The sequence below is a fragment of the Anoplophora glabripennis genome, unplaced genomic scaffold (assembly GCF_000390285.2).
Source record: "Anoplophora glabripennis isolate ALB-LARVAE unplaced genomic scaffold, Agla_2.0 scaffold79, whole genome shotgun sequence".
Taxonomy (NCBI): domain Eukaryota; kingdom Metazoa; phylum Arthropoda; class Insecta; order Coleoptera; family Cerambycidae; genus Anoplophora; species Anoplophora glabripennis.
The window spans coordinates 1,328,856-1,345,265 of record NW_019416623.1 but is presented as its reverse complement, the minus strand read 5'-3'; the positions used below and the strand labels follow the sequence as shown (position 1 = coordinate 1,345,265).

Genomic DNA, 16,410 nt, shown 5'->3' with positions numbered 1-16,410 from the left:
CATGCGGTTGCCGTTTCAGATTTACGTACCACATATTTTATGATTTATTCCTCATAATTCTTTCTGTCTTATACCAGATTAAACGTATATACTATAATTTCGTGCATTGGAAGATGTTTCTTCCAAATTTGGTACTTTCACAATTTCATTTCTAGAATTTGTTGCTCTTTTTTCGCTGTAATTGTAATATGGTAAAACAGAAAAAAAATTATATGGCAAAACATACTTGATGTGGTAAAATATGTGAATATGAGGTTTTACACTGATTAAAATTAACATTTAAACTTAACATTCAAGAAATATCATCTCTAAATATCATTTTATCAAAAATTTAAAGAAAAATGTATATTTATTTGAGGCGCCTTTCCTTTTGTAAGAAGAAACCGGATTACGTTTCACACTTAGAAGTTGGCGGCACTTATTTCAACACGTTACTATAACAACAGTTCTCAACTGACTGAGACAAATGAGCACACGTTCTGCTCTCAACACCTTGGTTTAAAGTTTTAAATATTAAATAAACATATAAAGATTATTATTTTTGATTTAACACTCATTTTTACTCTATTTTAAAACATTAAGAATATTGGCACCAAAATTATGTGAAAACACATAGATACGTCAAGTTTTTCCATTAAGGGTAACGTGTGATTTTAATCGTTTCTACCGACTTTTGGATTATTACATTTATCATTACTGTGGATAAATAAGAACCACTTTGAGATTTTAAAATAAGTTTTAATACATAACTTTCAGTGTGATATGGGCAAGACGCATACAGGGTCGGAAAGTCCCCATGGTTCATCAGCCGTTACGTGAGAGCAATAAAGTAAGTCATAGAAATCCATGCGAAGGATGGCTATAATGAAGGCATCTCACAGTCACCTCCCGTTTCGCCCTGCCACAGATAAGATCCACTTCCACTTGTGATTCAGCGACCGGTGGTCATCTTTGTTTTCGTCGTTTGCCTTTTCTGTAATAGATGTCACTACTTACTACACTACTTATACAATTCCGACTTCGTATTCCGATATGTTAATACAATCCGTTAACAGAGGGCAACAAAATTTGTCTAAGGCAAGGCGCAGCCTTAGAAAGAGTGATGCCAGATCTACAGATTTTTTTGGAATTGGGGAAATAGGGAATTTTGCTTTATTTCATGGGATTTTTAAGTCATTTTAAAAAGTATACTTAAATAACAACTAAATGAACTTTAAATACAGCTGAGCACTATACTCCATTTGAATAACTTCTCAGTAGGGAAAACAAGGTCACTAGATTTACAAACAGAGGTATACTAGCTACTGTAAAAGTTTTCTTTGTTACGAGTTGTGCTGTCCTCTGTTAACGGATGGTATTAACATATCGGAATACCGAAGTCGAAATTGTTTAAATAGTGACATCTATTAAAGAAAAGCCAAACGACGAAAACAAAGATGACCACCGGTTGCTGAATTACAAGTGGAAGTGGATCTTATTTGTGGAAGGGCGAAACGGGCGGTGACTATGAGACGCATTCATTATAGCCATCCTTTTCTATCGCACGGATTTATATGAATTACTTTATCGCTCTCACGTAATGGCCAATGAACCATGGGGACTTTTCGACCCTGTACATGCGCAACGTCGCATATATGTATTTTTTATTATACAGGATGTATAAACATACCCGTTTAAGTAATCCCTCTTCATCGTTTGACCTGTAATGAAAATTATACAAATTTAGTTATAATACAATTTAGCATAAACATCCCAGGTGATTCCCAGGTTGAATTACCTGTTTGCTCGTTATAAATTAAGGACCTTCCTAAATGGATTAGCAAATTCGGAGGCCGCATCTCAGTATTTACACAGTACCTGCAATTCGACTATCTTAAAATTAGAAAACGAGGGTGAATGTAAATATATGCTGCGAATATTTATCCTAATATTAGATAGATAGATAGATAAGCATTTTATTCCTGTAGATTAACATTTACATTTATATAGGATCCGTCAAAAGAAAAATAACAATAAGCACAAACTTACACAAAACAATCAACAAATCAAATTAAATACATTCAGAGTAAAATTCGTCTAAACTATAGAAACATCCCTCGATCAGAAATGCCTTCAATGATCCAATAAAAGCCTTTCTACCTTTACAGAGTTTAACATCCAAAGGCAACCTATTATATATACTCAAACCTACTACATCAGGTAATCGTCTTGCTATATTGAGCCTTCTAAATGGAACATAAAAATGATTTCTGTTTCTAGTGGAGTACCCCTGTCTACCAAACGTATCATAATTGTCATAAATAAATGTACAGACTTCCAGCAAATATATACCGGTGAGTGTCAGTATCCTCAGCCTACGAAAGATATTTCTACATGAAGTTTGATTGGTCGCCCCAACCATACAACGAACAATTCGCTTTTGGGATAAAAATACATCAGAGGTCATTGCACCTAATCCCCAAAAGCATATACCGTATTTTAATCTGGCAAATACCTGCGCATAATAGATACACATTAATTGGCTCTGTGTAAGGACCTGCCTTACATTTCGAAAGAGAAAGCATATAGAAGCAAGCTTTGATGTAAGTGCAAAACAGTGATCCTTCCAGGTCATAGTATCATCAATTATTAGACCGAGAAATTTTACACTCCTATCCTCCCCTAAAATATCATTACCGGCTTTAATATTAAGTTTAAGGTTACTACGGTTCTGAGATGTATGAAACCTCAACAGACTAGTTTTGGCACTATTTAGGTACAAAAAATTGCAATTAAACCAGTCATTTAGGTCACGAAGAGCACCATTACAAGCACTCTCTAAAATATCGTTTTCAGGTCGAGATACAATTGAAGAAATGTCATCAGCATACAGAGTTGCCGAAACGCCGTCAGGTAAACAATTTTCCAAGTCATTCATGTACAGAAGAAACAACACAGGGCCCAAAACAGAACCCTAAGGCACTCCAACCGTAACATCCACCTGCCGAGAACATACCTCCCGAATCTCTTGACCATGCTTAGAGGTCATTCTAACCGATTGTTTTCTATTTTTAAAAAAACTGGAGATCCACGATAACGCAGATCCTCTTATTCCGTATTTTTCGGACTTATACAAAAGTCTATCAATATTTACACAATCGAATGCCCTGCTGAGGTCGCAAAATATCCCAGCAGGGCACTCACCTCGGTCGACAAAATTAATCAGTTGAGAGTAAAAATAAGTTATTGCACTATGTGTATTACATCAGATATAACTAAAAATTGTAATTGTAAACATAAAACAGTTGACGTCAACTTAAGTAACCTGTGAAAATAACTTCAAATCGCGGGTGGATATAGATCATAGTACCTGCCACAAATTCTAAAGCATTTGCCACAGAACAAAAGCAAAACATCACATTTAAAATCCATTTGCTACAACCTTTTACGTTAAAGCACTAGCTTTTAATTTTATTCATTATTTTAACTAAATACTTATGTTTTGTTCATGAGACCCATTAATAGTTGAAACTCATCCTGAAATTCTTGCCCATCATATACGAAAAACGGATGAAGTCAGAAAAGTTTTTATTCGAACTTTTTTGCATCTAAACGTACATATCTGAAGTTGTTCTGCAGAACGAATCAAATTTATGTTTCAAATTAAAAATGTTTTTACAACGTCTAAAAATTTTGCATTTATTTTTCTGATTTTTTATATGAACACATTTATGAAATGACGTATTTAATTACTATTTAACAGTAGTAGGAACCAATAACAAGAATAAAAGCAATAATTGAAATCAATAAATTAAAATAACCGTGATGAAACTATTTATTTATTACATTCTTAAATTCATTTCGTTTTTTGTGCGTAAATTTTTTGTACATAACCGACTAACCGTGCCTGGACTGCGCATTATAATCAATCAAATTTTAGTCGTGTGTAGAAAAATATTTTTAATTAATTTCTTTAGACATTTTTGATTTCTTTTTTACACTGGTATTTTTATGGATTCATTGTTCATCCTATATTTCTTTTTTTTTGATAAGTAATGAATAACAAATATTTTTAATCATACATTTTACAATGAGAAAATTATTATCTAGTATTAAACTAACTTGTAAGTGCAGGTATGATTCTTTTAAATTTAAATTACTTAATCGTTTATTATCTATGTAGAATAATACATAACTTTTTATAATTTTACATTTAAATTATTGTTTGAAAGTTTGAAAGAAATTAAATAAAAGAAAATTGAATCTTATACATTTCAAGACTATCTACTATTTAACTTTACGAATGGCAAATATTAAATAAACTATTACTGCTACAAATGCACCGAAACAAGTAAGAACATGTTTACTTTAATATTAATATGTCTTCATTAGTTACCAGCAAACTCATTAAACTAGTTAAAAGGAAACCAACCTATTTAACTTTAATAACTAGTTTGATTTGAAGGAGACTTATGTCTTTGTATGTTTTTTTCGTGCACAAAGACTAAAATAGTAAAATATACATACTTGTAAATTACTGTAAATACTAATATTTAAAATACGTATTATAATATCTAAATATGTGACGTTTACATAAAGGTTTTTGAAGATTTTTAACTTTACTAGTAGTCAATAAGACTACATGTACTCGATTATATTAGATATAAAAATAAATATTATTTATTGTAAAATCATAATTCATAATATTCATAATAAAATGCTTACACAAATCATAAAAGTAAAGTTACAAACACATGTATAAAGGTAAAAGATAAGATAAAAGTACAATCTCATACACATACACAACATTAAAATAAAATAAGGGTATTAAATTAAGTCATTAAAATAATGATTAAAAAATTCCTGTATACTGTAGAAAGCTGCCTCAACTAAAGAATTTTCGGTTTGTTTTTAAAAACAGTATTACTACAATGAAAAATTTCAACAGGTAATGTACTGTAAAATTTAATACAATAATAGTTAATTCCATCTCTGGTTTTGGAGTTTCAAATGTAATGGTTTCAAGTCATTCTTACGACGGCTATCATAGTCATGATTACTACGAACTGTGTTTTGAGTAGTTGGATAGATTATTCTTAATATACAACAAACAATGTAGAATATAAACATAAGGTGTTGTTAAAAATGTTCAGTTCAACAAATTTGGCTCTACAGCAGTCTCTATAGTTTAGACCTGCAATAACTCGAATACACCTTCTTAGTCCAGTATACAACGGTAAAAATAGGATATTACCTCCGAATTCTTGATACACGCACCGATTTTCACGAAAATTGGTGAGTAAGCTCATTTGACCCTCCTTTACAAAAGTTACATATCCATAATGTGTGCTTATTGTTTTTAGGGAGTGAAAACTTTCTTGCAAAAACGTAAAAACAATAGATTTAAGTGTTATGTCAATAGCAATATTTCAACCCTTAAAATCCACCCTCTATGAGGAAAAAAACAAAAATTAATTTTCGCGGCTCTGAAATGTTTTGGCGGAGCAATAATGAAGAATTTAATATTTTTTACTGTTTATGAAATAATATATGATTTATTGCAACGTTTCAACCCTTAAAAACCAGAAAATAAAGCAAACATTTTTTTCACATCTTCATAGCATTTATAATGAATGAAGACTCATCACTGTTTATAATATTACTGATGATTCATTGCAACGTTTCAACCCTTAAAAACAACCCTTAATGAGGAATTGAAGAATTTTTACCTATTTCAAAACACTCAACGATACATTACTAAATTCAACTAGATTATTTAAAACTCGAATATTAAATTATGTAATTAGTGAAAGGGAAAATAAACATTATTTGTGTATTATACAATTATACTTTATTAAGTATCAAATATTTACATATCATCTAAAGAACTATCGTCACTGTCGACTTCCTCTGTTTGGACATGTGCGTGTGTGTGTTTGTGCGTGTATTACGCTTCGGAAACTGTCGGAAATTAAGCCATTTACACAATCCGTCAGTTTTCACTAAATAATACAATTCGTTTTTTCACGATAACTTTTTAATTTTTAAATATTTTTCATCGCTCCAAAAGGCAATTTGCAGGAAATTGCAAGAGCTACAAATCAACCTATATAGTATAGTTGAAGGGTCTTGAATTCTTCGTTTTAGAGATTTTTAGGTTTCAAGGCCTCAAAGAAGGTGGTCCTTACACGCAAATGCGAACTAAAAAACGTGATATCTCAGTTAATTTTTGCTCTAGAGAAAAATTGAAAGAGAGCAAAAATATTATTTAAAAAAACTTTTAATTTTGAACTCTTGCATTTTTCACGTATCTTGTTTAGTTAAAAAAAGGAAAAGGAAGGAAAGGGATTTTTTAAAAATAAAAGAAAAAAAATTTTTCATCATTTCAAATTTTTATGGTTGATTTTTTTTCCGAAAAAATGGGATGACCATTTTATTTTCATCATAACTCCGCGAGTTTTTGAGCTACGAAGAAATCATTTTAAAGGTCTTTCCAAGCTCTTTAAAAAAAGTTATATTCATTTTCTTCGAAAAATTAGTTCTTTCGCCATTATTTTACAGTAAAAGTTCGATTTTACTCCGAAAAATAAACAATTACATTTAGAGAGCGATAACTAAGTTATTATTACATCTATGGCAATCAACAAAAAATTAATCGATTCGCTATTTCAAAAGTTTTATTTTTGCTTCATATGGTTTTTTCGATCAAACGCAAGGTTTTCGAGTTATTTATCAAAAATGGTTGAAAAACACTTTTTAGATGAAAAATCAACATTTTCAATCGCAAATAACTCGGAAAATATTAATTTTTGGAAAAAACGTTATAGAGCATTTTTTGCTTAGAATTCATCCCTCTATTGATTTTTATTAAAATGGGTGCATTCATTGCCACCTCCTAGAAGGGGTGGCATTCCTCCAGGGTGAAAGCACACATTGATGTAATTTTTGTTTCTTCATTAATTTTCTACTTCTGTTAAAATTTCACGTCAATCGGTGCATGTGTCAAGAATTCGGACCTAAAAACCGTCATATACTGAGCTATCTCAGTATTGCACACTTTTGCCATATGGGTTGAATGGCCCTAGTTTAATATGACATAAAACATGTTCGAATGCAAATATGCATGGTATGCTAATTGAAAAATGTTTCTTGATGTATTATTCTTTAAATTACGGATCATAAAAATATAAAGGGTTATCCATATTCTCCTTGGGAAAGTAAAGTTTAAAAAAACACACTGAATATTTAAATTTCGATGGATATCATTCCAATGTCCTCCACGGAACCGTTTGCAGGACTCAACCTTTTTGAAGTAATTTTCGAAGACACAGATTTTCACACAATTCGGGCAATAATTCGGCCATAACTTGACGTATCTCGTCCATCAATTACTCCAAAGTTGTGGGATTGTTCGCATAACCACAGTCTTTCGCATAGCCCCACAAAAAGAAATCTAAAGGCGTTAAATCATAGGATTCTGGTGACCAAGCCACATCGCCGAATCTCGAAATTACGCGTCCTGGGAATTTCTCGCGCAATAGAGCCATAGTTGGCCGCGTTGTGTGGCATGTGGCACAATTTTTTTGAAACCACATATCATCCAGATCATAATCTTCAATTTCAGGCTAAAAAAAGTCGACGATCATGGCGGAATACCGTTGAAAATTAACGGTAACGGTGGCTCCTTCGTTGTTCTTAAAGAAGTACGGCTCGACGACGCCGCCGACCCACAATGCACACCAAACAGTCACATTCTGCGGGTCCAATGGTCTCTCAGCGGTCACTTGTGGCTGCTCACTACCCGAAATTTGGAAATTTTGCTTATTAACATAGCAACCGAGCTTGAAATGTGCCTCATCACTGAAGATTTTCTTCGAAAAATCAGGTGGCCTATTGTTCCAGCACCCAATTGGCGCAATCTATGGTCAGCCGGCTTGAGTTCTTACGGGAGTTGGACTTCATACGAATGGAGATGCAAGTCCAAATGCAAAATGCGCCACAATATGCCGCATGACAGGCCCAAATGCTGAGCTCGACTTGGAATCGAAAGATTCGGATCATCCTTAACACTTTCACTCACAGCGGCTATGTTTTCGGTTGAAAGGGCAAAACGACGATTCACAGGTCCTACGATGTCTGTTACCGATCCAGTCTCTTGGAATTTCCTCACTGTATTGGTGGTTGTTTGCTGGGATGGACGATTATGCAGCCACCGAAGATCCACCATTTTCGTAGCATAATTTAATAATTTTAACGCGTTGTTCGGTCGTAAAACGTTCCATATTGTGAAATGGCAAACCTTTAACTAAACAAATACCAGTCTGAATGATAGTGACATTTGACAAATATCAATTGGCAGGGCTTTACTATCCCAAGCTCAAAATGGATAATCCGTTATTTCGATAACTTACTTATGAGTTGCTAAAAAATCGGATTCTTCGAATCTACGAAGACAAAAATGTAGTGATTGAGTTTTAACATTGTTTAAAGTAAGTTTATTTGCAATAAATCAATTTTCAAGAGTTGTTTTGCTGGCAACTGTATTGGAAAAACATTGAACACTGAGTCACTACAATTAACTGTGGTGGTGTCATCAGCAAATAAAATGGCATCATTATTTGGTTCACAGGTAGGTAAATCATTTACGTATAATAAGAAATGTGTAGGACCTAAAACGGATTCTTGAGACACCCTATGTTTATATTTCTCAATTCAAACCTAGGATTAATTTAGGACAAACGGAAATGATCTAATAGAAATCAATGTTTCTCTCAGTGTCATGACATTCTCTGAAAATATAATATCCTTCTCGCAATTTAATTACCTTGTCATTTTTAAGAAAAACGCTTTTCCCAAGATATATTTTGATCACCATGCACATCACCTGACTAACCATTTAAAATAATGATGAAATAAATGTAATGATAGAAAATTTGACTCTAAATCATATTTTTTAAGTGCATAACACAAATATAAATGTTTTCACAAGTCAATATTGACTTTCTTTAAAAATTTGTGCGTTTTTATATAAAAGAAAATGATAAATTCGACGGATTCTCGCAGCCCCATGTTTAATTTACACTCGCCGAATTGCAGCACAATCTCGCAAGATGCGTATTCTTTCTAATTAAAATTTTAAACACGGAACTGATTGCTTCTTCCGTTCAATGAAAACCTAATTTGGAAAGAGATTAAACTTTCTTAATTAATCCACAGAAATAGAGATTGAATCACGGCCAAACACAATGAAGTACATAATTGGGACGGTATCTGACGAGACGGCTTTGCGAATGACCATTGACTGGATCTTGCAGAAAAACTGTAAGAAAAACGAAGTTGTTGCAGAACAACGGGCACGATTTGATGGAGGAAATTAATGGAAAGAGATAATTATGAGAATATATCTTTCTAAGTTCCGGTTTGTTGGCCTTATGATGTACGAGGTCTGTTCAGAAAATAACGAAATTTTAATTACGGATTTAATGGAAACATTTAGTGACATGAGGTTGGCAGCATTGCGTTGCGCGTAACCTCATCTGTAACCACATGTTCTTGGATTGTTGATATCTTATTTAGTTTTCGTGATATTATTATTTGAGTGCAACGTGTTTAAGTGTCAGGTAGTGACGATTTTTGAAATGTGCGATTTTTTGGAACAGCGATGCAACTTAAATGAAGAGATCTTCGACTAGCAAGGCCTTCGACTTCAACTGATTACTCCCACGTTTACAAAGTCAAAGATCTGGTGCGTGCAAATCGCCGATTGACTAGAAATTGCAGAAGATAAGAAATTTTGACTGACAAAATTGAACATGCATCGAGTTACAGCAAAATTTGTTCCTCATGTGATGACCGAACAATAGAAAGAAAATCGTGTGGATGTTTGTTGGCAATTCCTTGAATAATCCAATAACGATGAATATTAATTTAAAGAATCATAACGGGAGACGAGAGCTAGGTTTACGGCTACGATATTGAGATAAAAGTTGAGTCATCACTAGGCTTAGTGCGGCGCGGAGTTTAACAGGACCGTAGTCAGATTACAAATGAAAATATTAATATGTTTATAGAAAATTATGTCGCAACATAGTACTATTACCAGAGAGCAAGGCTATGTAGAGAATAAAATACCTAGGTATATAAATTTAAATGGCACCACTTACCCGATAAACCTAGGTGTTTTTCTAAGTTTTCTTTAATGAAACGGCGACGTTTATCACTTAATATTAACTTGTGTAGGAAAAATGACCGTTCAGCGTCTACTATTGACAACGGACAGTATGAGAAATTGTTGAGGCATGAACTATATATTAATATATTTGCTGGTAACTCATAATATGTACCAGATAAAACTTTACATGTTTTCCAAACTGGTGTATACTGGATTTTTTTCCAACAGTCTTTGTATTTTTTTCTTTTATCGTACTACTGACTGGGCGTGTATTATTGGCATCGTATATATTTCTTTGTACATCACTCATTACATCAAATTGTTCATTTGGTTCAGGTATAGTCCATGTGATTCAAATTTACGGAATTACGGAACTTGGAGTTTGTTTAATGGAATATTGCTTGAAAGAAAGGCGCGTGTAAGTTCATAGAAAAATACAGTTTTCAGCGCTGGACGAGACATGGCTTTTCAAATGTTTTGCCACTTTAGTTTTGTAACAAGAAATTATAATGCTTTCACACAGTACAAAACAGGTCATTTTCTTTATAGTCGAGGAAATAAAGCACTAAAAACGGCCTTACCTACGAAATCTGTGCAGTAAGATGGATCGTGATGCAGTTTTTTGCATTCGATTCGTTAGAGCGTCCAGAAAGTTTGTGACCCTATGTGATCAATGAGAAATGAAAATTGCATCGGTGCATAAGGGAGATGCATTTTTAATATTGCATCTCGAAGAGTTAAAAAATGAAAAATTTAACTTGGAAAACATTGAGGAAATGAGTTCAATTTCGCTACTCGGTGTTTTTGGGGTAGCTGAACACGAATACCACGACGGCAACGGTCTTCGAGGTACCTAGTGCCCAGGGTGGCCGGTTTCCACGTCGACTCCTGGAGTTTTGTGGACATTCGTTATAAACTTAGCTTAAACTCGTTACCTTGGGGTTTTCGAGGTCGCTCAACACGAATATCACGACGGTAACGGTCCTCGAGGTACCTAGTACCTAGGATGGCTGGTTTCTGTGACAAATATTTTATTTTTAATTATTTTTTATTATAAAAATACATTTATTCGTTACAAAAAAAAAATGTTTTCAAAAAATATTATACATACTTAGATATCTTTACAATTTTAATTTTTCTTGGAGCGTATCCATATATACTAGTATGTGTAAGAGTATATATTAGTATATACAGGGTGGGCCATTAGTGTGAGAAAGTAAAATAACTCCCTTGTTACTCATAATACAGAAAAAAAATTTATAAAAGTTATACAGAATCAAGAAACCTAAAGTTCAAAATTAATTTGATACATACGGGGTGATGAGTAAAAACGGGGCACGCCAAATATTACATTATTTAAATGGAACACCCTGTATATTTTTAAACATATGGATTTCCGAAAAAAATTTATTTATGGCAATATAAACAGTTCATCATTTTAGTGCGGGGTTACCAAGTTATGTAGAAAATTCTTCGAATTTTGGAAAAAACATGACCTCGAAGAAGTTGTATTAACTTTCAACTACTTGACTTGAACACTTGAAGCAAAAATATTTGATAGAGTTATAGGCAAATTTTAGTCAAGCTTATTAGCTAATATCGATATTTTATACAGGGCATTTTTTATAATACGATCATTTTTAGAAAGTTGAAACTTGATTTTCTAAAATTTTTCAAGTGGAACACCCTGTATTTTATTATTCTATTTTATTCACAAATCGGTCCACTTCAATTTTTATTAAGCATGTTCTATATCTAAAATTGTTAGTTTTCAAGATATAGCAACATTTCTGAAAAAACTTTTTTGTTATTTTATAGAATACCACAAATAAATATTAACTAATAAAATTAACTCAAAATGGAATGATAAATTATGAACTGATAAGTTGACACAATGTGACAGTTTTTTCCAAAATCCATTTCGTGCGACCGAAAATTAAAAAAAATTGGTTTTTCCAGAAATGTTGGTATATCTTAAAAATTAACAACTTTAGGTGTAGAACATACTTAATAAAAGTTGAAATGGACTGATATGTGAATAAAATAGAACTATAAAATACAGGGTGTTTTATTTGAAAAATTTTTGAAAATCAAGTTTGAACTTTTTTAAAATGATCGTATTATAAAAAAATGCCCTGTATAAAATATCGATATTAGCTAATATAGGAGTCTTTGCCTAACATTTTCCTATAACCCTGCCAAATATTTTTGCTGCAAGTGTTAGTAGTTGAAAGTTAATACAACTTCTTCGAGATCATGTTTTTTCCAAAATTCGAAGAATTTTCTAGATAACTTGGCAACCCCGCACTAAAATGTTAAACTGTTTATATTACCAGATTTAGAATTTTCTCAGAAATCCATGTGTTTAAAAATATACAGGGTGTTCCATTTAAAAAATGTAATATTTGGCGTGTCCCGTTTTTACTCATCGCCCTGTGTGTTTCAAATTAATTTTGTCCTTTAGGTTTTTTGATTCTGTACAACTTTTATATAAACTTTTTTTCTGTATTATGAACAACAAGGGAGCTATTTTACTTTCTCACACTAATGGCCCACCCTGTATGTAAGAGTAAAATGTGGAAGCAGCGGCCAGCGATCGCAGTCCTTACCTAAAATTTCATCAATGCTACCAACTGTATTAAAAGCGCCAAATTAAAAAAAAAAATGTTTCGGATAATTTATTTAGATATTCGATACAGCTTATCAAGATGACATCGATACCTCGTAGACCATTACCGTTGTGGTATTCACGTTGAGCGACCCCAAAAACCCCGAGGTAACGAGTTTCGGCTAAGTTTATAACGAATTTCCACAAAACTCCAGGAGACGACGTGGAAACCGGCCACCCTGGGCACTAGGTACCTCGGAGACCATTGCCGTCGTATTCAGTGACCCCAAAAAACCCCGAGTAGCAAAATTGAACTCATTTCCGTCAATATTTTCCGAGCTATAAATTTTTCATATTTTAACTCTTCGAGTGTAATTTTAAAAATGCATTTTTCTTATGCACCAATGCAATTTTCATTTCTCATTGATCACATAGGGTCACAAACTTTCTGGACGCTCTAACGAATCGAATGCAAAAAAAACGCATCACGATCCATCTTACTTCACACATTTCCTCGACTATTAGGTAATATGTAATCACTGTCAAACCACATTTGAAATAATTCCCGTCTATTTCTTTTCTCTTTTGGCATTTTACTTCACTTTTCCCAAGTAATAATTGCACCAAGTCTAGTCATCACAACGGCTTGGCAAAGAAACCACGTCAATCTCGATTCAATGTCAAAGTTACGTTCACTGTTTTTTCGACTTTAATGGAATTGTGCATTTTGAATTGTTGCCTTAAGGTGAAACAGTGAACCATCAAGGCGTTTTACAACGGTTACGTGAAAAAATTCGCAAAATGAAACCAGAGTTGTGGCGAGACAATCATGGTTGCACCATGACAAAGCGCTCACACACTCAGCTTTGTCAATTCATAGTTATGTGCCAAAAAATCAGGTTACTGTTTGCCCTCATCCTCCTTACTCGCCAGACCTGGCTCCTTGAGATTTTTCTTATTTCCGAAAATTAAAATCAGTGCTGAAAGGGCATCGTTTTCAGGTTATCGATGACATAAAAGCAAATTCGTCAGACTTTAAAGACCATTTCAGAGAAAGCTATCCAGGACTGGGGAGGGGAGTACTTTGAAGAAGACGAGGACTAAGAATGTATGCAATAAACGAAAATAAGTGTAGAGCAAACTAAGTGTATATGTCTACACCAACTATTGTTTTATTCCAAAACGGTTCGCTCTTACACAGGGTTTCAAAAGCAAAGAGTATTCCAAAAAATAAGAAGTATAAGAAGAAAATAAAAGTACATTTTTAATTTAGCTCATTCTTTCTGACAGTCCTACTATTTTTAATAACACAAAATAAAGTGTTTCGGGACAAGTTCATATAAAATAATTCTTTATTTTTTGGAGTACTTTTTGCATTTATATTTTCTATACCTTCTACACCCTGTATTTATCCAGTTTTTATTTCATTCGTTAAGTCAGACACTCTGTGATAATTTACTAAAAAATAAATTGTTAGGAAGTAAAAAATCAAGTTTAAAGCATAAAGCGAAAGCTTGGACATAGAGTATAGATACGAATTCAATAAAATAGTTTACTCATACCGTCAGGGACAGATGGTTATGTGGTGATAGAGATGATTAATGACGTACCTCGACATTCAATTTATTTTTACCATTATTATCGAATAATACATTATCATTAACCGAAAGAGTTACACTTATCACAATTCATTCGTTGAGTGATGTAAGGGTATCGCTTGTGTGTCATGCAGTTAAAATTAAAAACTCTAGTTTTTAAGGAAATAAAAATAAAACTTGATAAAAAACGCCCTTTAGGTGTTCACCTAGCATTTTAAAAATCCCACCAGTTAAGCTCAATTCTCAGCGACTATAGACCTGCATCAATTCTCAAGAAAATACGAGTATGAAGCGTGGGAACGTCGACTATACTTAATATTTAACTTTTCGTTAAAAATATATTAAAAGTATCCTATACGGTGTGGTTCATTTTGGTGATGCATGTATTGGTAATTGATATGTTGGAAAATGGTTAGATAGGGAAAGTTTTAGACAGTTCTGTTGCTAACTTAATGGGGCTTGTAAACCGGTCTTAACTCTTCAGGTTTGTGAGTTATTTTTAAAAATTGAAAAAAAAAAACGTTTTCGAAAATTGTCTAACTTTTTCATTTAGAGGAATTTTTAATATTTCAAAACACTATTTCACCTTAAGTTTTATCGAGGAATTTCACTGTATATTTAGACTTTCATTGCGAAGTTTCGGTTGCAAGAAACTATCATCAACTTTCTATTTTCTTATGGGCGCCGTATTGAATTTTAAGCTGAGCAAGTAGAGCATTTTTTGATTTTTCAATGGGAAGTAAGAAAAAATTCCAAAAAAAATAATAACAACGGTTTCTATTAAACTCATTTCCAAAATAGCATAGAATACTTCTAGTAATTAAATAGATAATGTTATACAGGGTGTTAATTAAGTATGTACAATAAATTTAACAGACAGTGATTTTAAGACAATGCTTCGTTTTCGTGTTAAACTTTTGTAAAAAAATTGATGTTTCGTAAATATCTTAACCCAATTTTAGTGACACAGCTATTTATTTCAAACCGTTAGCGAAATATAGGGTGCTAATGCACATGTTTTTTCGTTTAAGAGACCTGAACGGAGCTGTGTATGAATTTCTCATCTTAAGATTATGAAATTTCACACTTTTTTGTCCTCAGATTTTAAGCGCTACCCCACCGTAAATTTTATACTAATAGCTGAAATATTATTTAGCATCAATATATCAACCACATTATTCCTGTTGTTAAATGCTACTGTGGTGGTCTACAGGTAACGGGCTCGCTTTGGAATCCAAAGGTTCGGGGTTCGAATCTCAGACAGAGCAAGACTATTTTAATTTAAATAAAATTCGAAACCAACTTTAAATTCAATTGCAGCCCACCTCTCTCCTTCACTCCGATCTCTATTGCGCACACGTTTAAATCTAGAAATTTGAATTTACCACCAATTTTATTGCCGCACTCTGATCAAACAACCTATCGTTACTGGATTTTAAATTTACCGCCAATTTGCCGCGATCTGATTGGTCGAGAGACGTGGCCTAAAAGTAGAGGAGAGGGGGTAAAATTAATCAAAAATTTGCAAACTGAACCTTCATAAGAAAATACATGGGATTTTGGCTCCGTACGCCCGTAGCTTATCTACTAACAACCTCAAAAATCAATATTTTAATATTTTTAATAAATCTGGCAACATCGCATAAATTTCGAAACTATTATATAATAATCTCAAATTTTTGTAAAGGCTTATCATTAATGTCATGGCGTTGAATGAAAATATTACGTTTTGCGTTATTGCAATGAAGAAAAATATGATATGTTGGAATGATGTATTAAAATCATTGGTCCTTGAAATGCAACGGGGGTTGAAAATCAAGTTTCAGAAGGATATTCAAATAATTCTAATCATTAACATGACTGTTGCTAGAAAAAATAACCTTATCCCTTGCAGGCTACAGCATTACTACACCAGGAAAAATAGCGAAAATAAAAGAGAAACTCGAAAAAAGTCCTATCCGCGAGATTATTGTAAAATTGTCTAAAGGACCATAATACAAGAGATCTCTCGTCTCGTGAGTCAAAAACTTTTAATAGCTAACTTTTCTATTTAA

The 16,410-nt window shown here is 32.9% G+C and overlaps 1 protein-coding gene across 1 annotated transcript in view; it reads left to right on the top strand.

The window, feature by feature from the left end:
- The window catches only part of LOC108917161, a 96,977-nt gene extending 83,115 nt beyond the window's left edge, over positions 1 to 13,862 (top strand). The window contains exon 3 of the mRNA XM_018723640.1: positions 13,810 to 13,862. Coding sequence (XP_018579156.1) covers positions 13,810 to 13,862 — 53 coding nt within the window. The remainder of the gene's footprint in view (positions 1 to 13,809) is intronic.
- Positions 13,863 to 16,410: the final 2,548 nt, after the last annotated feature.